This window comes from Mustelus asterias, chromosome 1 (assembly GCF_964213995.1).
Source record: "Mustelus asterias chromosome 1, sMusAst1.hap1.1, whole genome shotgun sequence".
NCBI lineage: Eukaryota > Metazoa > Chordata > Chondrichthyes > Carcharhiniformes > Triakidae > Mustelus > Mustelus asterias.
This window is the reverse complement of record NC_135801.1, coordinates 118,143,449-118,168,996: the sequence shown is the minus strand read 5'-3', so window position 1 is coordinate 118,168,996 and position 25,548 is coordinate 118,143,449. Positions and strand designations below refer to the sequence as shown.

Genomic DNA, 25,548 nt, shown 5'->3' with positions numbered 1-25,548 from the left:
ATGAAGGTGTTCTACAAAGCAATCACGCAGTTTAATCTCCCCACTGCAGAGACTGCATTGGGAGCAGTGAATACAGTTGACCAAATTGAAGGACATGCAAGGGAAGTCCTGCTTCACCTGAAAGGAATGTTTAGGGCCTTGGACGATGAGGAGGGAGGAGGTAAAGGGCCAGGTATTCACCTTCTGTGATTGCATAGGAAGATGCTGTGAGAAGGGGATGAGGAGTTGGGTGATGGAGGAGTGGACTAGGGTGTCCCGGAGGGAGCGGTGGCTGTGTAACACTGACAAGGCGAGCGAGGGGAATATATCTTTGGTAGTGGCATCATGCTGGAGTTGGTGGAGTGGGTGGTGTGTTAGTGAAGCAGTACCATGCCTGCTACTCAAATAGAAATACAACTATTTAAACATGTTGAGGTGCATAAAGAGTGTGCATACAAAGCAGACAGAGGAGACGGCCTACCTTGGCTCCCTCAACCCAGTATCCCAGTTCCCAACAGTGTTTAAACTTATTATAAAACACACTCGTCACCTGCCACACGCCTGCCATCCACCCCCATGCCCCTCAGAACATCCATACCACTCTTTGCCACCTATATGCCTTCCATGTATCCTCCATGCCCACTCAGAAGCAGAGAGAAGCAGGACGAGCAGTCACGCAGCATTGCCAGAATGGTAAGATTCCCAATGGTGGAGGAAGCCATCAACTGTGCACGCTTATCTCTGTGGACCCAACATGAAGAGAGGAAGAGGTACAGGAACCATAATGGCTACCACTATTGTGCAATTAGTATGCAACTATGCACGAACCTTTACCTTGGCCAATGCCGGCTATTCTGGCAGGAACCACAATGCCTTCATCCTGAGGCAGTCTGTCATTCCCATTGTCTTCAGGACATCGAGAATAGGCAGAAGCTGGCAGCTTGAAGAAAAGGGATAGCCGCTCGACATATCGCTGATGAGCCCACTCTACCATCTGAACATGCAAGGTAATCAGGAACATAAGAGATGAGTTGCCATTAGAAAGGACATGGAGCAGATCATCAGCATGCTTAAACAATAACATCCATGTCTGGACCACTCAGGATAATCCCAGAGCCTGTATCAATATTCATAAGATCTGTTGCATCCTCCACAACCTTGATAACATGAGGGCACAGCTATTGCTATCAGGCATCTAGATTCAACCTCATGAGGAGGAAGAGAAAGAGGAACAGGCAGGAAGGAGGTACCCAGGACTTGTTTACTCCGGACTGGCATCCCTTAGAAGATTATCCCTTCTCCATCATAGCTCCACTACATCCCATCTTCCCATCCATCCAGAACTTGCATGGGAGTGAGCATAGTAATCATTGGAGGTTGTTGCATAAGGTTAAATCTCACGGAATCCAGGTGAGGTAGCCAATTGGATACAAAATTGGCCTGACGACAGAAGACAGAGGAGCATGGTTGTAGAGGGTTGTTTTTCAAACTGGAGGTCTGTGACCAGCAGTGTGCCTCGAGGATCGGTGCTGGGTCCACTGTTATTTGTCATTTATATGAAAGTAAAGTAAAAGCAAAAGTTTATTTATTAGTCACAAGTAGTCTTACATTCACACTGCAATGAAGTTATTGTGAAACTCCCCTAGCCATCACATTCCGGCGCCTGTTCGGGTACACTGAGGGAGAAATTACCATGGCCAATTCACCTAACCTGCACATCTTTTGGACTGTGGGAGGAAACTGGAGCACCCGGAAGAAACCCACACAGAGACAGGGAGAATGTGCTAACTCCACACAGACAGTGACCCAAGCTGGGAATTGAACCTGGGTCCCTGACGCTGTGAGGCAGCAGTGCTAATCACTGTGCTCCTCTACATTAATGATTTGGATGAGAATTTAGGAGGTATGGTTAGTAACTTTGCAGATGACACCAAGATTGGTGGCTTAGTGGAGAGTGAAGAGGGTTATCTAGGATTGCAACGCGATCTTGATCAATTGGGCCAGCGGGCTGACGAATGGCAGATGGAGTTTAATTTAGATGAATGCGATAAATTTTTTCACACGGAGGGTGGTGAGTGTCTGGAACAAGCTACCAGAAGTAGTAGTAGAGATGGGTACAATTTTGAGTTTTGAAAAGCATATAGATGGTTACATGGGTAAGATGGGTATAGAGGGATATGGACCAAATGGGGGCAATTGGGACTATTTTAATGGTAAAACTGGGTGGCATGGACAAGTTGGGCCGAAGAGCTTCCACTGCAGCACCCAGATGTTCTGTGGCATCTGCCCATGCTGCATTGGAAGCTGAGCCTGGATATTCAAGTGCTGTCACAGAGTTGGCTAACCCCTCCATGCTGGAAAGGATGGGTTACAAGCTCTGTGCGCTGGTTTCTGCCACATAGAAGAGCTGGACTGTTCCATGTTTCTTGATCGTGGCTATACACTGTCTGGCAGGTCTGCCAATTCCAGGCATCTCATTTGCAATTCTTCTGAATTGGGACTAAGTGCCCACACCAGCGGGAAACCTACAGGATTTCCTGCTGGCATTAGCAGCGTCTATCAAATGGGATTTTCCCACCTGATGGATGTTAATTTATTCATAATGGGCAACCTGCTGGCAAGCCTCACGTTCCAAGATCGGGTGCCATTTTTAAAGGCAGGCCCTTCTCCCACAAAAAGTAAATGGTGGCCCCACACTGACTGGGGAGCACCATCCCCCCCCCCCTCCCCCACCAAAGAGAGGTATCCTTTCCTCTCCCCCCCCCTACAAATAAGGGGTAACTAACCCTCGCCCCCAAAACAGACATGAGGGTGATCGCACCACCTCTACTCAGCTCTCCTCCTCCATCAGACCCCTCACTCAGGCCCCCTGCCCTCTCAGAATGCACTTTCAAACCCACCAAACCCGCTTTCCCGCCGACTCCCGATTCTCCAGCCATCATGATTGGAGCAAGCAGGCCCAGAGAATCCTCCCCCCGCCGCCCCCCAACATTTGTGTTTGGAGAAAAACCATCAGGTCAGTGAGTTTTAAATGTGTGTGTCTCAGGATGTTCCTCTCTGTCTGGCTGAAGGGATGCCAGGGATGCCAGACTGCAAGGGGAAAGAGAAGTGACCCTTGGGGTCCATTTTGGAAACAGTCTTTAAACCCAGTCTAAAGTTCATAAATATGACCTTCAAAACAGTTTTTCTCAAAAACTGTAGTATAACAGTGCACTGCCTCATTCCCTCTGAGGAAAAAATTTGAAACTCCATTTTCAATATTTTATATGCTTTTTCTTATGTAACGCAAGATAAAAGAACCACATACACTCAGATTTCTTTTCTCTTCTCTCTCACACACACACACACCACATAGTTGGCTGATGCAATACATTTTCCAATTGTATTATTTCTCCCCTAATATTTCCCAATTATGTTTTATCTGGTCGAAGGTTTTTGGCTGACAGTGTACAAAAATTATAAATTTGTGACATTATCAGGCAGAGGACTCTTAAAGCAGTTAGCAGTTTGAGGAAGGTTTAGAATTCACGCTGGTTCCTGGAGATAGGTCAAGTTTCACTCGGTTGTCTTGGATACAAAGGCTTTTATCATGTAAATTAAGTTGCCTGTCTGGAGAAAGTTATTTCAAAGCTGTTAACTCTTGCTTACTGGCTGTGTCCAAAACCTCAGAACTTTATTACCTCAAGTGTTAGCTGGTGGGGATTTGAATGTCTTAAGGTGATGGAATAGGGTATATTTGTGACGGACACCTGGGAGATGTGAGCATTACTTGAACTTTATTTTGGGCTGTTTATAAGCATATTTTGGCCTTAGGGGTAATCATTTCCCCATTTTGGTTACTGTTGATCCCGGATCTGCTCCGTGTCCTTTGGCACACCCAATAGTTTCTGCTGCCTATACAAGAAAACTAGTTGTTATGGTTGTTTCATTTTAAAGTATACAAGACCAATTTGGATCAGTATTCTTATTTACCAGTCCACAAGGCCATAAGACCATAGAAATAGGTTCGGCTCCTTGAGCCAGCTCCGCCATTCAATAGGATCGTGGCTGATCCGACATTCCTCACATCCACTTTCCTTCCCTTTCCCCATAACCTTGATTCCCTTACTGATCAAAAATCTATCTATCTTAGCCTTAAAGATACACAAGGACTCTGCCCCCTAGAGCTCTCTGTGGCAAGGAGTTCCAAAGACATTCAACCGTCTGAGAAGAAATTCCTCCTCGTTATTGCCTCTTTATTCTGAGATTATGCCCTCTGGTCCTAGACTCTCCCATGAGGAGAAACATTCTCTCAGCAATTAACCAGTCAAACCCATTAAGGATCTTATATGTTTCAATGAGATCACCTCTCATTCTTCTAAATTATCATGAGTAGAGTTCCAAACTGTTTAACCTTTCCTTATAAGACAATCCCTCCATACCAGGGATCATCTTAGTAAATCTTCTCTGAACTGCCTCCAATGAAAATCCATCTTTTCGTAAATAAAGGGACCAAAGCTGCTCATAGTACTCCAGATGTGGTCTCACTACTACCTTGTACAGTTGCAGCAAGACTTTCTTACTCTTATACTCCAACTCCCTTGAAATAAGGGCCAATATTCCATTAGCCTTCCTGATTATCTGCTGTACCTGTGTGCTAGTTTTCTGTGTTTTGTGCTCAAGGAATCCCAAGTTCCTCTGTGCTGCACCTTTCTGAGGTTTTTACTGTTTTTTTTTCCTTTTTGGCTTCAACTAGTTGAGGCAGCTTCTTCACTATCTGAAACCAAAAGAGAAAACGCTGGAAAATCTCAGTTTTGGGGCTTTGACAAAGGGTCAACTGGACTCAAAATGTCAGCTCTTTTCTCTCCATACAGATGCTGCCAGACCTGCTGAGATTTTCCAGTGTTTTCTCTTTTGGTTTCAGATTCCAGCATCCGCAGTAATTTGCTTTTATCCCTCACTATCTGTTTGTCTGTTTTAGAACTAGCCTCAAAATCTGGAAGGAACTTTTCTACCAGCCACACTTCAGGCACACTTTCTTCAACTTTTATCTTTCCTGTGTTACCAACTCAATCAGGTTCTTCAAGTAAATGGGCATCTCCCTCACAATCTCTTTGCCTGCTTTGGAACTTTCCTGGTCCATGTTTAACTTTGAGAAGGAAATGTCTGCCAACCTGCTTCCTGGGTCACTCCCTTCCTCTCTTTCAAATTCCAGGGTTCATTCCTTGCCCTTTTCTAATTTTACTGGTCTCGGCCTCTTTTGACTCAGATGGCTTCTCTTAAGACACTTAAACCCTCACAGGATCCCTTCACCACTGTAGGACCTCTGTCCAGTTTCCAGCTTCTTTCACCTTGCTGAATGTTACCTTGCAGCCTCTTCAGTCTCTCTGGACTGTCCTTCAATTTTGGGGGGTAATATTTGCCAGATCATTCCCCAATAAAAGGTCGACCCCTTGCATGGGTAAGCTTGAGATTACACCTATTGTTATAAACTCACACTGGAAGTGGCTTTTTAAAGTTATCTCAATACATCTCAATGGGCGGCACGGTAGCACAGTGGTTAGCACTGCTGCTTCACAGTTCTAGGGACCTGGGTTCGATTCCCGGCTTGGGTCACTGTCTGTGTGGAGTTTGCACATTCTCCTCGTGTCTGCGTGGGTTTCCTCCGGGTGCTCCGGTTTCCTCCCACAGTCCAAAGATGCGCGGGTTAGGTTGATTGGCCATGTTAAAATTGCTCCTTAGTGTCCTGAGATGCAGAGGTTAGAGGGATTAGTGGGTAAAATATGTAGGGATATGGGGGTGGGGTCTGGGTGGGATTGTGGTCGGTGCAGACTCGATGGGCCGAATGGCCTCTTTCTGTACTGTAGAGTCTCTATGATTCTATGATACATTCTCAGTGAACTCTTTGACCTGTACGAAATTTGTTTTGCTTCTATGTGGAAATTTTTCATTTTTCTGCGCCAGCAATATTTGTATGTACCTGGCATCTCGGAGAATACTAGTATCCTTTTCTGGTTCTTGGGAGCACTAGGTTCCTTTTTCCTCTTGAAAATGAAATTATGATAGGAATCTGCACCCCTTGTTGTGTTTACATGGAGACTTACAACTTTTGTGATTATAAACATAGACATATAAACATGTAATGTTCCCTGTGGTTCTCTGGGCATGCCAGTAATTCTCCTTAATATATCCTAGCTTGCCAGAATGAAAGCAGACCACAGAACAGAGGAAATGGAACAGTACAGCACAGGAACAGGCCCTTTGGCCCATGACGTTGTACCAAACATGATTCCAAATTAAACTAATCCCTTCTGGCTGTCCTTGGTCCATATCTCTCTATTCATAGAATCTCTACAATACAGAAGGAGGCCATTTGGTCCATCATATCTGTATCGACTCTCCGATAGAGCCTCTTACCCAGACCCTATCCTTGTAACTGCACATATTTACCCCGCTAATCCCCCAACCTACACATCTTGTGATACTAAGGAGCAATTTAGCACGGCCAATCCATATGCCCAGGACATCTTTGGATTGTGGGAGAAAACCGGAGCACCCAGAGGAAACCCACACAGACACAGGGAGAAGGTGCAAACTCCACATAGACAGCCATCCAAAGCCAGAATCGAACCTGGGTCCTGGCTTTGTGAGGCAGCAGTGCTAACCATTGTATCACCGTGCCACCCCTTGCATATTCATGTGCTTATCTAAAAACCCCTTCAACATTCCTATCATGTCTGCCTGCCACCACCATCCCTGTCAGCACGTCCCAGACACCTACCAGTTTCTGTGTAAAAACTTGCTCTTCACATCTACTTTGAACTTTCCTTCTCTCACCTGAAGTGCATGCCCCCTAATATTAGAAATTAGACCAGTATTAGACCAGGCACCACCCGACTGGTCTGTTTTCCAGATCCCTTCTTTTAAAATTTGGAGAGTGGTTTGCCCTGCTTTCACTCCTCTCCTTTTCCTTGGAATCAGTTTTTATCCCCGTTCTATCTCCGTTTTATTGATTCCTTACTGATATGAATGACCTAACTGAGGTTCAGTTGATTTGTAGTCCTCAGAAATAACTGCTGCTGCACATGTGGAGGTAACCCTCTGTTCTTTGAGGTGCATTTGTGCGTTGTAGGGGAGGAACATAGGAACATAGGAATTAGGAGCAGAAGTAGGCAAATTCAGCCCTTCGAGCCTGCTCCACCATTCAATTCGATCTTGGCTGATCCATCCCTGGTCTCAGATCCATCTCCCCACCTATTCCCCATATCTCTCTTTCCCTTTTATTCTTAGAAATATTTCAATTCCCTCTTGAAACCATTCAACCGTGCTATAGGGCAGCGAGTTCCACAAATTCACCACCCTCTGCGAGAAGCAGTTCCTCCTCATCTCAGTTTTGAATCTTCTGCCTCTCAACTTATACCTGTGACCTCTTGTTCAAGATTGCTCCATAAAAAGAAAAATTTGGTCTACAATTACTTTATCAATCCTTTTTGAAATTCTATATACCTCGAAGCGACTGGACCATGAACTTCCCAACTCAGAGACCACAATCAGTCAGGATAGGCAGCAACACCTCCTCCACGATCATCCTCAACACCGGTGCCTCACAAGGCTGTGTTCTCAGCCTCTTACTATACTCCATATACTACCTATGACTGTGTGGCCAAATTCCCCTCCAATTCGATTTTCAAGTTTGCTGATGACAGCACCGTAGTGGGTCAGATCTCAAACAATGAGGAGACAGAGTACAGGAATGAGATAGAGAATCTGGTGAACTGGTGCGGCAACAATAATCTCTGCCTCAATGTCAACAAAATGAAGGAGATTGTCATCGACTTCAGGAAGCGTAAAGGAGATCATGTCCCTGTCTACATAAACGGGGATGAAGTAGAAAGTGTCAAGAGCTTCAAGTTTTTAGGTGTCCAGATCACCAATAACCTGTCCTGGTTCTCCCATGCCAACACTATAGTTAAGAAAGCCCACCAATGCCTCTACTTTCTCAGAAGACTAAGGAAATTTGGCATGTCAGCTACGACTCTCACCAACCTTTACAGATGCACCATAGAAAGCATTCTTTCCGGTTGTATCACAGCTTGGTATGGCTCTTGCTCTGCTCAAGACCGCAAGGAACTACAAAAGGTGGTGAATGTATCCCAATCCATCACGCAAACCAGCCTCCCATTCATTGACTCTGTCTACACTTCCCGCTGCCTCGGCAAAGCAGCCAGCATAATTAAGGACCCCATGCACCCCAGACATTCTCTCTTCCACCTTCTTCTGTCGGGAAAAAGATACAAAAGTCTGAGGTCACGTACCAACCGACTCAAGAACAGCTTCTTCCCTGCTGCTATCAAACGTTTGAATGGACCTACCTTGCATTAAGTTGATCTTTCTCTATACCCTAGCTATGACTGTAACACTACATTCTGCACTCTCTCCTTTCCTTCTCTATGAATGGTATGCTTTGCTTGTATGACGCGCAAGAAACAATACTCTTCGCTGTATGCTGATGTGACAATAATAAATTAAATCAAATCAAATCAGATCCCCTCTCATCCTTCTAAACTCCAGCGAGTACAAGCCCAAACTGTTTAATCTCTCTACATAGGTCAACCTCTTGATCCCTGGAATCAATCTGGAGAACCTCCAATACCACCACATCCTTCTTCAAATAAGGAAACCAAAACTGAACACAGTATTCCAGATGTGGTCTCACCAACACCCTATACAATTGCAACAACATTTCTCTACTTTTATACTCCAGTCTTTTTGCAATAAATGCCAACATTCCATTAGCCTTTTTTATTACATGCTACACCTGCATATCAACTTTATTGCGATTCATGAACATAGACACCCAGATCCCTCTGCCTGGATGCATTTTGAATCTGCTTTCCATCTAGGTAATAATTTGCATTTCTATTTTTTCTGCCAAAATGGATAACCTCACACTTATCCACATTAAACTCCATCTGCTACATTTTGGCCCATTCTCCTAGCCTATCTATACCCATCTGTAGAATCTTTATATCCTCTTCACTGCCTGCTTTCCCACCTATTTTAGTATCATCTGCAAATTTTGCTATGTTACACTCTGTCCCTGCTTGCAAATCATTTTTCTAGATTGTAAACAGTTGAGGCCCGAGGACTGATCCCTGCGGCACCCCACTAGTTACACTTGGCCAGCCAGAGAAGGACCCATATGTCCCGACCCTCTGTTTTCTGTCAGTCAGCCAATGCTCAATCCAATCTGGTACTCTACTCCCAATCCCCTACAATCTCACCCTCTGGATCAGTCTTTTATGCAGCACCTTGCCAAACACCTCCTGGAAATCCAGATGCACCACATCCATAGGCTCCCCACTATCCACCTTACTGGTTACATCCTCAAAGAACTCAAGCAAGTTGGTCAAGCATTACTTTCCCTTCGTAAAATGATGCTGACAATGGTGGATTGAGCTTTGTCTTTCCAAATGCTCAGGCATCTCCTCCTTAATGATTGCTCCTTAATGACTGATTTCAGCAACTTCCCCACCATAGAGGTCAAGCTAACTGGCCTCTCGTTTCCCACTTTTTGCCTGTCTCCCTTTTTGATTGGGGTGTTACATTAGCATGTTTTCAATCCACCAGGACCTTCCAAGAATCCAAGGAATTTTGAAATATCACAACCAATGCATCCACTATCTCTGCTGCCACCTCTTTTAATACCCGAGGGTGCAGGCCATCAGGTCCTTGAGATTTATCTGCCTTTAATCCCATTAGTTTATTCAATACCCTCTCCCTAGTGATGGTTAGTTATAAGCCACCCGACACCACTGGGAAATCTGCAGCAGAGGGTGCACCACTAGTGGAATCGGAGAATCTTGCCTCGGACTCCGGGGAGACAAATTATAAACTCCGTAAACAGTATCAGCGCTTTGTAACTGTGCAATGCTTTTAAAGCACAGAACCTCCGATGGAACATAATTTGTTTAATTCTTTTGAATTCCGAATATGTCTGCGTGTTTCTTATGGGAATTCCAAATTTGTACCTGGCACTAGTTCACAGGCACTAAGAATGGCAACTTTGGACTGTCCATAATGAGCTGTCGCTTCAGGGGACAGTGTGGGATAGAATTCCTGGGCCTTTCTTGATAGCTGACTTGTATCATGAGTGTCCACAATTCCTGTGACCAATGTGCCTTCTCAGAAGTGGTAAAGACATCTCCCTCTTCAGCTTGAGAACAAATTTGGGGGAATTTTAGGGCATCAAAACCTGTTCCTCAATTGCAGAGATTTGGATAGTTACTGGGCAGAGTGAGATTTTCCCTCACAGTCGGAAGCTGTCTTCCGTCTCTAGGTTTCTGTGTCTGCAATGCCATCTCCAATGTTTGGAGCGAGGAAGCCCTTTTTTTCTCTGGGGCTTCCCTCTTACTTCGCTTTCCTGAACCTCTAGCTTTAGGCCAGAGTCTGAGGCACAATTCTCTGGTCCCACTGGTGGCTCATGCCCTGCTGCAGATTTCCCGGCGGTGTAGGGGTGGCTTCAATGGGAATTCCCATTGACAGCAGTGGGTCCAGAGGATTCTGCCACCATTGAACGGCCCTTTGCCCTCACCGCCGAGAAAAACGCTGAAGGGAGACCAGAGAATCTTGCCCCTATTTTCAGCTTTTCAACTGTATTTACAGAATTACAGAATTTGTACCACACAGAAGGAGGCCATCTGGCCCATTGTGTCTATTATATTTTATATTATGTGTTTTAATTAAAGCAACCTGGTCTGGTTTAAATTCAGCTTCATCAACTTTCCCAATTCTGGACAGAGTCCCAAACACTCAGCTGGCATCTGAGAAACTCATGTCTCTGTCTTATTAGCATTCTAAGTCCTACTTGCTTAGCTCTGGCTTTTAGCTATTCTATGTTAAACAGTGCTCACTTTTGAAACATTAAGATGTCCTGTTCTACTAATGGGAGGCCGGTTTCATAGTGGTATTATCACTGGACTAGTAATCCAGGGTAATGCTATGGGGGCCCAGGTATGAATCCCGCCTGGCAGATGGTGGAATTTGAATTTAATAAAATTAAAAGTCTAATGATGAACATGAAACCATTGTCAATTGTGTTAAAAATCCATCTGGTCCACTAATGCCCCTCAGAGGAGATCTGTCATCCTTACCTGGTCTGGCCTACATATGACTCCAGATCCACAGCAATGTGGTTGACTTGGAAATGGCCTAGCTGGACATTCCAGGACAATTAAAGATGGGCAAGAAATGCTTACCTTCTAGTGACGCCCACTTCCCATTAAAGAATAAAGAAGAAAAATAAATGTGCATCTAAACTAACCATCTTAACTTTCATTGTTAGCCATTTCAAAATTCTTGCTGCTGCAGATTCTCATTTGATTTCAACAATTTGGATCTATGTTCTATTCCTCTTCTACTTCCAATTTGTTTAAAGTTCCAATCTGGCTGGTCCACAATTGGGTTCAATCCCAGATGCGAGCTCCCAGTTGTCATAGATGCATCAAAAGGTGTTTCTCCAAAGTCACCCATGAAAAATATATCTGTTTGTGTGTATGTGCAGATTTTCTTTCCTGTGGAATGGGCAATCCAATTTAAAAATAACCCAACACCAAAGCCTTTTTACTTAAAAAAAAGTTAGTTTATTTCAAGTTTATTTATTTGTCACAAGTAGGCTTACATTAATACTGCAATGAAGTTACTGTGAAGATCCCCTAGTTGCCATACTCCGGCGCCTGTTCCAGTACATTGCGGAAGAATTTGGCATGGCCAATGCACCTAACCAGTCTTTCGGACTGTGGGAGGAAATCAGAGCACCCGGAGGAAACCCACGCAGACATGGGGAGAAAGTGCAACCTCCGCACAGACAGTGACCTAAACTGGGAATCGAACCCAGGTTCCTGGCATTGTGAGGCAGCAGTGCTAACACTGCATCACTGTGCCGCCTTTACTCTGTTACTCTGGAAGTTACCTAAAGTTATGAAGACATACACACACAAAGGATAGTTACAAACGAAGGAAAAACAATACTTATAAATGTAAATCAAGATTAGTCCATATTTGTTGCAGGCCTGAAGTGTTTTCAAATTGAGGTGTTGTGTTCAATGTTTTAAGGTTCTAGAGTTGTTTTTGCAGCTGTGGTGGCTTCCAGTGCTGAATTGCCAGAAGTTGCTTTAACAGGTGACTTTAGGTGAAACCAGGGTTATAGGGAGGGGTGAAGGTTTATTTTTTCTGGTTCTGCAGACATGACAGTTTCAAACTGCCTAGCTACTTACAAAAGAGGCTGTGGCTGTTTCAAGATGCTTCTCTGTCTTTCCCTGGGTTGGTGCTTCTTCAGGATGGATCTCTCAGGATCTGCTGGCTTCTTGCCCTTTTCAGTGCATTTTTTGCCGATAAACTCAGATGGTCATTGTTGTCATGTGACCTGTACAAAATGCCAAGTCATCTTTCCACATAAAGCAAGTGGTTGTTCAGTTGTCCGAAGTCACCTTAAACGCTGCACTGATCAAAAGGGTCAAGATTGTTTACATCTTACAATGGCTTATCAGTTCATGTTTTTGTGTTTGGAGGAAAAGCCATCAAGTCAATGATGTTTACTCCTTTGGAACACTCATGGAATTTTAAATGTATATGTCTCAGGATTTCACTTGTTTGAAGAGGTTCCAACATAAATCCACAAGAAGAAAGTCAAGTAATCCTCATTGTCTATTTTGGAAACAGTATATAAACTCATTCCAAAGTTAACAAAGTATGACCTTGAAAACATGTTTTCTAAAAATTTATGAAATCATAACTGCACGCCCTAACATAACCCATTGAACCCACTAAAGGAATGCTTCAGTGGTTGGGTGTGTGCCTAATTTTGTCTTATGTTATGGATATTTATAAATAGTTTTGCAACTGTTGCATCAGAAAACATATGTTTACTTTTAAGAATTTAAAGGATATTCAGCGATCAAAAAAAGTGAAATACACAGTTAACTATACTAAATAACAATAACAGAGAAGCAATGTTTCATGTTCTGTAAGCAAGTTTTGATTTAAATATTGCTGAAATTCATTCAGTGTCAAATGCTATGATCTCTGCGCACATGGTGATAATCTTCACTGACTTCCAATGTGTGCTCCATGTCTCCGTGCATGAATGGTCTTCCTTATCCTGGTTTGACTGTATTTTGTTTATTGACCCTTCAGTTTTCTCCTGTAACCCCACGTCTTCTGAAGGCAGCATCTTGTACTGTGGTATAGGTGACCTCTCTTATCTTACAACGTGGCTGTTCTTCATGTATGGACCTGGTAATTGAATGGATTTTAACCCATCAAGGTCATCACAGCCAAAACAAAACACTGATTCTATCATCTCACCAGGTCCACTCGTATTCCCTTCCAGCCATGCCGGATAGTAGTGAGGAATGCTGGGAAACCTCACCGCTTGTCTCTCCAATGCTGAGAATAATGGCTGAGGTGGGTTGATACAGTACAGATCAGAGAATTATATGGTGTGTATGACCCAGCCCAACATCCTTTGTTCATTTTACCCACTGAAGAATTGGGGGGTGATAGATCTTTAATCAGTGTCTATTTCGGTTAACTATTTTAGAAGTGTTTTTTTCGGTATGGGATCTAACAGCAGTCCTGACATGAAAGTGAGAATGACCGACTTTGACATCAAGGTAGCATTTGACCAAGAGTGGAATCAAGGAGCCCTAACAAAACTGGAGTCAATGGGGATGAGGGGCTAAAACTCTACTGGTTACAGTCATACTTGGCACAAAATAAGGTGGTTATTGGAGACCAATTATTTCAGCCCTAGAACGTTGCTGCTTTATCAATGACCACCCGTCCTTTTTAAGGTCAGAAATGTTGATGTTACTGGTGACAGCACAGTCTTCATTGTCATCAGGGACGTCTCAGACACAAAGGCAGTTTGTGTACCCATGCAGGAAGATTTGGACAGCATTCAGGCTTGGACTGATAAATGGCAACTAACACTCACACCGTACAAGTGCCAGGCAATGGCCATTTCCAATAAAAGAGACTCTAACCATCTCCCGTTGACATTCAATGGCATTAACATCACTGAATCCCCCCACCATCAACATTCTGGGAGACCAGGAACTTAATTGGACTCATTGGATAAATATTTTGACTACAGGAGCATGTTAAAAACTGAGAATTCTACAGTGAGCAACTCACCTCCTGACTTCCCAAAGCCTGTTCACCATCTACATGGTACGTGTCAGGAATGTGATAGATAACTCCACACTTTTGTGGATGCATGTAGCTCTAACAACATTGAAAAAGCTTGAAACAATCCTGGACACGACAAAGTAGCCTGTTTGATCAGTACCCCATTTATCACCTTAAACATTCACTCCATCCACCACCAATGCACAGTGGAGACAGTGTGTACCATATTCAAGGTACATTGTGGCAACATACCAAGTCTCCTTTAACAGCACCTTCCAAACACATCTACCATCTTGAAGGACAAGGCCAGCAGACACGTGGATTCACCGTTGACTGCAACTTCCTCACCAAGACCATCCTTACTTGGAACTATGTTGATGTTCCTTCACTGTTGCTAGGTCAAAATCCTGGAAATACCTTCCTGTGGGTATACTTGCACCAGATGGGTTGCAGCAGTTCAAGAACGGAGCTCACCATTGTATGCTAGAGGGCAATTAGGTTAAGAATAAACGCTATCCTCTCCAGCGATGTCCACATCCCATGAATGAATAATCAAAAATCAATCAATTTTTAAAAAACAACTTTACAGAGGGTGCAATATGTGCATGGGTTTAATATAGAATCTGTAATGTAATGTGCACACTTTATTATTATATTATATTATTAAAAATACATAAATTAATCATAATGGAAACATTTAACAACATTTCCCAAATATAATATTATTTATTTCAGGACCAGAACAATCGTTTAGCTGTCGATATTACACAGATCACCATTAAAATCTGAGTAACTTTGGTGACCCTTGGTGACCAGGCAAGTTGAAACAGTTGTAAAGAAAGCATATAGGATCCTTGGGTTTATAAATAGAGGCATAGAGCATAAAAGCAAGGAAGTGATGCTACACCTCTACAAATCATTGGTCAGACCACATTTGGAGTATTGCTGGGTAGATTGAGTTAGGTGTGTGTGGGTGCAGTTTAAATGTGGTGCTTGGACTGAGGATACGCTGAAGTCACAATGCAGTGGGTATATCCGAGGCTGCCCACAATCTGGTGAGTTTCCCATGCATGCATAATTAATGAGGCAGGAGGCAGACGATACAGCTCAGAAGCTGACCATTGCAACCAGCGGGGAAAGTGCTGTTTTTCACACCCGCTCCTGCATTTAGTGCAATGCTGGGAGAATCCCATCCCCATGTCATATCATACCCCCATGCCAAGCTCCACCCTTCCATTCACTGTGGGACAGATGCAGATAACCAAATTAGAGGCTGGTGTGCTGGAAGATAAATGAGCACATTTCTTTGCAATCACTGTTACAAGATAATTAGGAGTATTGCGTGCTATTTTTCAATTTTTGTTTTTTTTCACTGAGCTTTCCATTTACTTTCTTTCTCTGCCTGCAGTTGACTTCATAGCAGTAAGCTGGGAGTAAAACAAGGATCTGGAATTCGTGTTTTCTTTTGTTTACACTATTCATTCTTGAATCTGACTGCAACACCAGTATTTAGCGCAAACACCAATGAATGCAGAAGTACTGAAGCTGCAGTCTGTCATTCACTGCTACACCACAAGCTGCAATGGGAAACACCATCTCCTACAGAGCTGGAAATCAGCAAGATTCTGACAAGAGCTTCCCTTTTACTGTTCTCATATCAATATTAAATATCTGACAAACAAGTGAAGCCTTGTTCAATAAGAAGTCACTGGGCTTTCATAGAATTTTACAGCACAGAAGGAGGCCATTCGGCCCATTATGTTTTCACCAGCTCCCGAAAGAGCTACCCAGCTAGTCCCGTTCTCCAACCCTATCTCTGTAGCCCTCTAAATTAATCACTTTCAAATATGTATCCAGCTCTCTTTTGAAACCTCCTATGAAATCCACCTCCACCACTCTCCCAGGCAGTGCATCCCAAATCCCAGCAACTCTCTAAGTAACGAAGTTTCTCCTCATCTCACTCCTAGCTCTCTTGCTGAACATCTTAAAAGTGGGACCCCCTCGTTACTGGCATACGGTGGCACAGTGGTTAGCACTGCACCAAGGACTCTGGTTCAATTCCGGCCTCGGTTCACTGCCTGTGTGGAGTTTGTACATTCTCCCTGTGTCTGTGTGGGTTTCCTCCGGGTGCTCTGGTTTCCTTCCACAGTCCAAAAATGTGCAGGTTAGGTTGATTGGCCATGCTAAATTGACACTAGTATCGGGGGATTAGCAGGATAAATATGTGGGGTTACAGGAATAGGGTTGGGTGGGATTGTGGTTGGTGCAGACTCGATGGGCCAAATGGCCTACTTCTGTACTGTAGGGATTCTATGATTCTATACTAACTAGGGGAAACAGAAAATCCTTCTTTATTCTGTCAAAATTGTTCATAATTTTGAACACCTCAGTAAGGTCACCTCTTAATCTTCTCTGCTCCAAGGACAATAAGCCCAATTTCTAAATCTTTCCTTGTATCTAAAATTCCTCATTCCTGGTATCATTCTAGCAAATCTTCTTTGCACTCTCTCTCATTTTAACATCCTTCCTTAAATAAGGTGCCCAGACATGAATACAATACTCCAAATTGGAGTAGAGTTGGCCCCCAAAGCCCAGAAGACAACAGCTCCCAAGTTCAATGAGGCCTCCCTTGAACACCTGCTAAACACTGTGGAGGCTTGCCACAATGCCCTGTACATCTTCCAAGAATGTTTCCTAAACTAATACTTGAAATGGGTTGGCCTATGAGGAATGGTTGGACAGGCTAGGCTTGCATTCACTGGTGTCTGGAAGAATAAAAGGCAACTTTATTGAAATATATAAGATTCTGAGGGACCTTGACAGGGTGGATGTGCAGAGGATATATCCTCTTGTGGAAGAATCTAGAGCTATTTGAAAATAAAGAGTTGCCCATTTAAGACAGATGAGGAGAGTTCATTTCTCTGATGGCCGTGCGGGAGATGACTCTGGCAAGCAGAGGTTTATAATGAGGTGCAAATGTATTAAAATGACATTCCTGATGTGCCATAATGGAAACACGGCCTGCCATTGATGGGTGGAACTGATGATCACCAAACTGGTTTCACAATCACATAAAACCAATTTTTGGCCTCCTCATATTTTCCACTCTGGCCACTTATGATGCCAGCTGCCAACGGGGAGTGGGAGATAAATTCCAGCCAGAGGGTGGGTCGCAGAGCAGAACTTGGCTTGGAGACGTAAGGGCACTTAGGGGTTGGGCGGAAGAGGAGAGTCTGTAATAGGCATGAGGGACTTTAGGTGATGGGTGGAGGGCATGAGGTGGCATTGATGGGGCATGGGGAGTGTTTGGAGGGTGTGAGGGGTGAGGGCTGGAGGACCTTTTTTGTCCAAGTCCCCCAGCATCAAGGTGAGCCTTTTAAACTGTCCACCTTGGCATCTGGCTGCCCCGTGACTGCCTCAATACTTCTTCCTGGGCTGACTGTCCTGACTCCAGCCCCGAGCCATGAAGATCCCACCAGGGAGGGCACTTCCTCCCGAGGCGGGTGGGCCAAGCTGGAAATTCTCCAAATCCCAACTACCTGCCTCGAGGAATATTTTTCTTATTTCTTAGCTTTAAAAAATTCTCCTGAAGGCGAACTGTGAAACTTTTTATTTTCAAAAGACAATTGGGTATTTTTTTCATTTGCTTGTACATGTCATAATGTCAGAATGTAAATTGCAAAAAAATAAGCTTCTTGAGACACAATTCTGTGAGAAATGCATCTAAACCTTGGCCAAAATAAATCTTGCTGATGTTTTACTGTTTGATTAAAATGCCCACGGCTTCCTGAACAAAGACAATACTGTTATTTTCTTCATTTTCAGTCGCCTAACAAATCAATGGTATAATTTGACAGATCAATCCATTTTTCACAGACCCGGAGGTGCCCCTGGATCAAACTAATATTAGAAGGCATTTTGTTCATTGTGAGTTTGTTTTGCAATTGAATTTGCAGGCTGGAATCTCCGACCCGGACACTGACAATGGAAGCCCCAAAGGGAGTGCATTTAACTGCAGTTGAAGGGGACCTCAAGGCAACGTGTCGAAGAGAACTACAGCTCCAGTCTACAGATGGGGAGGTGAGCTCTCCTGCTGGAGATCTGCACTTGTTAATCTGTCACAGAGGTGTCCTCTTGGATCAAAATGTTATGTGGCCCTGGGTTGAACATAGAAGATTGCAAGCAAAGCACTGTGGTTCATGTCTAAAGGATTAGAATACAAAGCAAAGAGTTAATTTTAAATTTATATGGTACTTCTTTAATGCAAAAAGGATAGGGCAAAACTGGAAAAAGCGATGAAATGATTTGCAAAAATGGTACCAGAACTGGGAGATTAGAACCATTTGAGAGTATTCAGTAGATTGAGGCTGTTTTCTGTGGGAAAGAGAAGATTAAGAAGAAACTTTTGCTGTAGATTGTATGAAATCTTATGAGGTGCCACTGCACTGATCAATTGTCACATATTTGATTATGTGAGTCTATTTATTATTGATGCTTGCTGATCTTGATTAGTTAAGCCTGAGTGGGGATTTAGAGAAAACTAAATGAACTGTAGAAATTACTGGAAGCAAAGAGCGGTCAGCGTGGGGGAGATATAAAAAAAAACTCTTGTAAATAAAGTTCCTGCACACATCAGGTGAAATCTTGTGCCTTCCCCTGAGGTGAATTTGTTGGTGGGGGCATTTAATCAGGGAGGAGGGTGGCGGGTGTGTTACCTCAGCACCTCCACCCCAATTTTGTCTGTGGTCAATCTTCCTGCCCTCCTCCCAATTGAGGCTCTTAATTAATGGCCAATTAAAGGGGCACATCCTGATGTCAGTGGAATGAATCCAGTGGCTGGTGGGGCAACTTGCCGTGTGGTGTGTAGGACAAGCAAAATGTGGCATCTTTGCTTGCTAGCTTCGAGGCACCCAGCACAGGGGGAGGGTATTGAGATCCTATCCTATCCCAAACCTTATATATTTACATAATATATTTACATAATATATTTATTTTTAACCATAGTCCCAATTATTTTGGGATTCCACCTGAATCACCCAACAATGGATGAAGAGCCTCAATCACCTGATAGGTTGGAGACACTGAGGCTGTTCTTCTTGGAGAAGAAAAATGTGAGAAGAGATTTGACAGAGGTGTTCAAAATTAAGAGGGGTCTGAACAGAGCAGATCGGGAGAAACTATTCTTTTTGCCAGAAGAGGTAAGAACCAGAGGTTTAAGATGATTGGCAAAAGAAACAATATTAACATGAGGAAACAAAGATGCTGCCAGACCTGCTGAGTTTTTCCAGCATTCTCTGTTTTTGATCAGGAAGTAATTGTTTATGCAGTCAATGGTGAGGAACTGGAATGCACTGCCTGAGTGTGTGGTGGAGGCTGATTCAATCAAGGCTTTCAAATGAGAATTTAATAATTATCTGAGGAGAAAAGAATGTAGGGCTACAGGGAAAAGGCAGGGGAATGGGACAAGGTGAGTTGCTCTGTCAGAGAGCTGGGTTTGACAGGAGGGTAAATGAAGGGAATTTTGATTTAATACTGAAGCTAAGTTACAAAAGCATTATGAGTCTTATATAAATTGGAAAATCCTTGTTGGTTGAGAATGAATAATAGGCTGTCATTTAATCAAATCAAGTAATGTTAAAACCCAGAAAAGTGCAACTTGAATGATTTATGGATATCATCTGTGATTAAATTATTTGCTTGCAGTCATTCTGTAGCATTTTTTCAATGTTTTGCTTCACAGCTGTGACTGTCATTCTTTCATGCTCAGTGATTAGACCTGGATCATTTTCACCAACAATTTAAACTACTGAGCGACTGAAGAGTACAACCACAAATAATGAGCTCTCATTTAAAATTATACCGGGTCAGTAGCAGGGGCTGCGATGAAAGTGCATAACGAAAGCTTGTGTTCTTCAGAAGGCGTCAGTCTGATTACTAACTCATTAAGATCCATTTAGACAGTCCTGTATGTTAAGACATAGAAAATCTGAATAGAGGAATTTGATATGCCCCCTGTATTAACATTTAACAGGATTGTCAGTTTTTAACTATTCTATACAGGATCTCACTTAATGCCATTGCATACTTGGGGTTGAATAATACCATTGGGGGAGGGGGGTGGATGGCTCGTCCCCATTCTATCACTGGAAACACGTTTGACTCCATGCTGTAACACCCCGCAGCCATTACATGCTGCGGGGAGACTAGACAAGGGCCGTGTGGGACTGAAGCCAGTTGGCTGGCAGCTCCATCAGTCCTGGCAGCATCAAGAATGCATCATTGGCAGCTGTCTGCACTGCAGGAGAAGAAGGGAGCAGGCCCGTGGATCCCTGAAGCCAGTCATTCTGGAGGAGGTTTGCATAGGTCAGAGAGGGGTTTAAGTCTATGGGCAGATAGGAAGGAAGGGGGGATTTCAACTTAGGCGGCTGGGGGTCCAGTGATTGGCAAAGGGCAGCATCCAAAGAGCGAGTTCCTTCCTGTTCTTCGAAGAGATTTTTTAAATTTTGGGCTGCTTGCCCTTGTGCAGCTGCCCGTGCCAAGCATTTTATGGTGTGTGCAGAATATTATCTTGGGCAATTGGCTTGATAACAAGTCTGATTGACCCTGGGCTACTTATTTGAATATTGTGGGTGGGCTGCCGAGTTTACCATAGAATTCATGCAGTGCAGAAGGAGACCATTCGGCCCATCAAGTCTGCAACAATTCTCTGAAAGAGCATCCCCCCCCACGCCAATCCTGTGCATTTAACATGGACAATCCACCTAACCTACACATCTTTGGACTGTGGGAGGAAACCGGAGCACCCGGAGGAAACCCACGCAGACACGGAGAGAACGTGCAAACTTCACACAGTCACCTAAGGCTGGAATTGAACCCCAGTGTCTTGCACTGTGAGGCAGCATTGCTAAGCACTGTGCCACCATGCTGCCTTTCTGTTTGGCATCCGCCCACCTCCTGTATGATTGGGGTGAGCTCATGGGTGGGAAGGGAGGTGTTGGGGTGGGCACACCGACCCCATTTTACATGTCCCCCACCCAAAACACACCTAGTGGGGGCATGTAAATGAAACCCTGGTGTGAAGCTTTGAAAATGTATTCTCAATGTCCCATTTGCAACAGTAATGCAGTCAAAATATTTACTATGGGAAAATACTAGTCCATGAAAGTCAACAATTAGGAAATTGTGTAGAATTTCAGGCAGGAATTTTACACTTAAAGAGCAAAAATGCTCATAATAAGTTACCAACGAATGCCTTTGAAGGAGACAATCTTTGATCCCTGCCACAAACACCATATCCTAGTCATTGACTTCATCTTCCTCCTCAGACATTGCCTCATGCTGGTTCAGACTGTTGACAACATTCGGCCTCCTGTTAGAGCCTCAGCTGAGCTTCCAATCCCATATTCGCCCCAAAGACCAATCTAAAATCAACCATCTATGCTCTTACCTCTGCCTCAACCCATCCACATCTGCAATCCCAACGCATGCCTTTGTCACCTCCAAACATGACTTACTGAAAAAAACTGTTTGAGTCAAAGGGCAAGGAATGGTCAGATCACTCGCCATTAGTCTTAATTTGGAATACAACTCAGTTCCACTGGTACACTGACCTGTATTTTAGTTCCAGCTATTTTCTGGAAAGGAGGACTGGCCCATCCCTCCTACATCGAAGCGACATATCTGTGGGAATTTATGGGTTCCTTTGAGAATTCTATCCAGTAAATCATTGTAAGGCCTCAGCTGTGAGTTAGCATGAGTCTGAAAGACACAAAACCTTTACCAGGCCAAGACAACAAATCCTGGATCAGACTGATTTTTGCTTTGGCATCGCTTAAAGTAAAAGACTGCGGAAGTTGGAAATCTGAAATAAAAACTGAAAATGCTGGAAGTGTTCAAGTCTGGCAACAGGCCTTTCATCTGGACTGGACTGATGGAAGGTCACAGGCCTCAAATGTTGACTGTTTCTCTCTCCATAAATGGTGCCAGAGCTGCTGAGCATTTCCAGCATTTTCTGTTTTTATTTAAGCAGGTGCCATGCTGACTCCCTTAGGAGTCAAAGAGGACAACAAATCCTGATCTTGTTGTGTCCTACCCGTATCTGTTCCACCTTTGCACAGGCCTAGAGCTGCTCTAATTTTCCTCTTCAAATTATAGAATTTTACAACTTTGATGGAGACTGTTTGACCCATTATGCCTGCACCAGCTCTTTGCACTAGCTATCCAATTAGCCCCACTCCCTTACTCATTCCCATAGCGTGATAAAAGTTTCCCTTTGATACACCAGTGATACATCCAGAGCCTGGAGTTGGCTCCAGCCATTTGATTTGGAATGGAATCTGTGTCTGTCTGCACTACCGCTAATGAAGTGGAACTTAAGGAATGTCAACTATGGGTCTTTCTTTGAGAGCCACGCAAGTAGATGTGTTTTGTTGAGGGATATTTGCAGAAGTGATAGTTTCTAAATATCATGACCATGATATCATAAAGAGTGGAGTGCAGTCGAGAAACAATAACGTTAGGATTAAGGATTAGCTGACTTGAATAGGTCTAATATATGCCCATTTCATTCTGGCACATCAGAAGAAATTTGTCACAAATAAATGCAAAGTATTTTTTTGCCTGCAGCTTGAACTGTCCCCTTAGGAGCTTATCTGCAAAATGGGATTGTCCCGTTGGACCAAAAACAGAAAATGCTGGAAAATCTCAACAGGTCTGACAGCATCTGTGGACGGAGAATAGAGCCAATGTTTTGAGTCTGGATGACCCTTTGTCATCCCTTTGGACTATCTGTTCAGTTGTTCGCTGCTGACACCGTATCGATTACAGTTACGTGACTTTATTTGGCATAAGCAAGAATTAATACAATACAATATTTAAGCAGTAGTTTATAAAGGAAATGACTCATTGTCATTTGGCTTGAAGGCATGACCCAGCCTCTGTATTGCCTATTCACATGCGCTCATTCGCCTATGTCACCTGCAGATCTTTTTACTGAGAGAGCCCCGCCCAATAAGTTAAACTGCAAAAACCAAAACTGTTGTAAAATTCATCAAATCACCATGAAGGCACACACATACTTCCGGCCACAGCACTGGCCTCACCCCGACACCACCACCCTCATCCCCCTCCCCTGTCTTCTTTGTCAGCCTGAGCACAAGCATTTTCTGTTGACAACTACAAGAGTTTTAACTGTAAATAAATGCCAGGTTTAATATCATTCTTTTTGCTAATTCTAAAGGAGAAATGTATTGGGCCCCCTATTATTCATCATTTATATAAATGACATTGATGACTATGTGGAGGGTAGGATTAGTAAGTTTGCGGATGAGACAAAGATTGGATGGGTGGTTAACAGTGAGTCGGAGTGTCTTGGGCTACAAGAAGATATAGACGGAATAGTCAAATGGGCAGATAAGTGGCAGATGGAATTTAACTCTGAAAAGTGTGAGGTAATACACCTTAGAAGGAGTAATTTGACAAGAAATTATTCAAGGAATGGTAGGACACTAGGAAGATCTGTGGAACAAAGCGACTTTGGCGAGTTTGTCCACAGATCTCTGAAAGCGGAAAGGCATGTTAGTCGGGTGGTGAAAAAGGCATATGGGACACTTGCCTTTATCAATCGAGGCATAGATTACAAAAGCAGGGAAGTCATATTGGAGTTGTATAGAACTTTGGCGAGGTCTCAGCTGGAGCACTGTGTGCAGTTCTGGTCGCCACATTATAGGAAGGATGTGATTGCACTGGAGGGGGTGCAGACGAGATTCACCGGGATGCTGTCTGGGATGGAACATTTAAGTTATGAAGAGAGGTTGCAGCAGAGAAGACTGAGGGGCAACCTGTTCGAGGCGTACAAGGTTATGAGAGGCATGGACAGAATGTATAAGAGGCAGCTGTTCACCTTAATTGAAGGGTCAGTCACGAGGGGACATAGGCTCAAGGTGAGGGGCAGAAGGTTTGGGGGGGGATGTGAGGAAAATCTTTTTTACCCAGAGGCTGGTGACAGTCTGGAATGCATTGCCTGGGAGGGTGGTAAGGGCGGGTTGCCTCACATCCTTTGAAAAGTATCTGATGAACACTTGGCACATCATAACATTCAGGGCTATGGGCCAAGTGCTGACAGATGGGATTAGATGGGAGCTCGGGTGTTTCTAATGTGTCGGTGCAGACTCGATGGGACGAAGGGCCTCTTCTGCACTTTATGGTCCTATGACTAATATTCTATGAAATAGAACTATAGCCCAGTAAACATATTATTAAACTGCAAACTAGCAAAACTTAATACTGGAAAATAGTAAAAGGGATTAAATTTGATTGTATTTTAACAAAAAACAAGAGTTCTTAGTCCACACAACAGGGACAAGAGATAACGATGTAGACAGCTTCAAATCTCAGACTGTTCTTCCTTCTGCATGTTTTTTAATATCAAGTTTCCTTGTGACCATTAATCATTTTGCACATGCAGCTAATTCGTCCAAAAGCTGTTAAGTTTCATGGAACAACTGTCAAAACTAGTCTCTTAACCCTTTGAAACTTGAAGTATCTTACAATAAACCTAAGATTTTAATGGAGGTCTAGGCCAGAGCTGAGTCCACTTGCCGCTAATGAACAGACCAGAATACTGCAACTTGATTCTGTCTGTTTGCACTGTTTGAGAGCACATTTCCACTCCATCTGACGAAGGAGCAGTGCTCCGAAAGCTTATGGTATTTGCTAGCAAATAAACCTGTTGGACTTTAACCTGGTGTTGTGAGACTTCTTACTGTGTTCACCCCAGTCCAACGCCGGCATCTCCACATCATGACTACCAGTCTGTATGCCAGCATGAATTAAATGGAACTAAATTTTCATTTTGTTTAATTGAATTATGTAATAAACATTGCACGTGTTCAGTCTACAACATTACAGTCTACAAGTCACTGGTATCGCAAAGTGTACTGGGTGAGGTTTCTCTTCTCATTTCTTTCCTTCAGATATTTTTAAATGCAAAGACAATCCGATTGGGAAACATCCCCCAGGTCTCCACCCCTTCATCCTCAGCCAGTTCTTCGAACCTACGTCAGACTGTCTATGAAGTGTGCGTGTGTCCCAATGGGAAACTCTTTCTATCTCCAGCAGCGACGGGTTCCACCTGCCAGTCGAACAGCAACATCTGTTTGCGGATATAAATCTGTGGACCCTGTTGCAATTCTACCACCATAAAAGCCTTTTCGACACTGTCTCTTGGCATCTGTTTTGACTCTCATGGTGAATCAGGAACCACAATGTTGTTACAAAGCCTCTGCTGCGGCACAGTAGTAGGACGTGGCTACCTTTCAAATGGGAATAGGCTGTTCGATGTATAAACTGTCGGTGAAGAGATATATGCCTATACCAGGAGAACCTGGATACCAACCTTTT

At 43.6% G+C, this 25,548-nt stretch overlaps 1 protein-coding gene across 1 annotated transcript in view; it reads left to right on the top strand.

Moving 5' to 3' along the window:
* The window catches only part of sgcz (sarcoglycan zeta), a 459,259-nt gene extending 433,943 nt beyond the window's left edge, over nucleotides 1-25,316 (top strand). Inside the window, exons 6-7 of the mRNA XM_078239226.1 lie at nucleotides 18,105-18,228; nucleotides 25,122-25,316. Of these exons, the coding sequence (XP_078095352.1) occupies nucleotides 18,105-18,228; nucleotides 25,122-25,316 (319 nt within the window). The remainder of the gene's footprint in view (nucleotides 1-18,104; nucleotides 18,229-25,121) is intronic.
* Nucleotides 25,317-25,548: the final 232 nt, after the last annotated feature.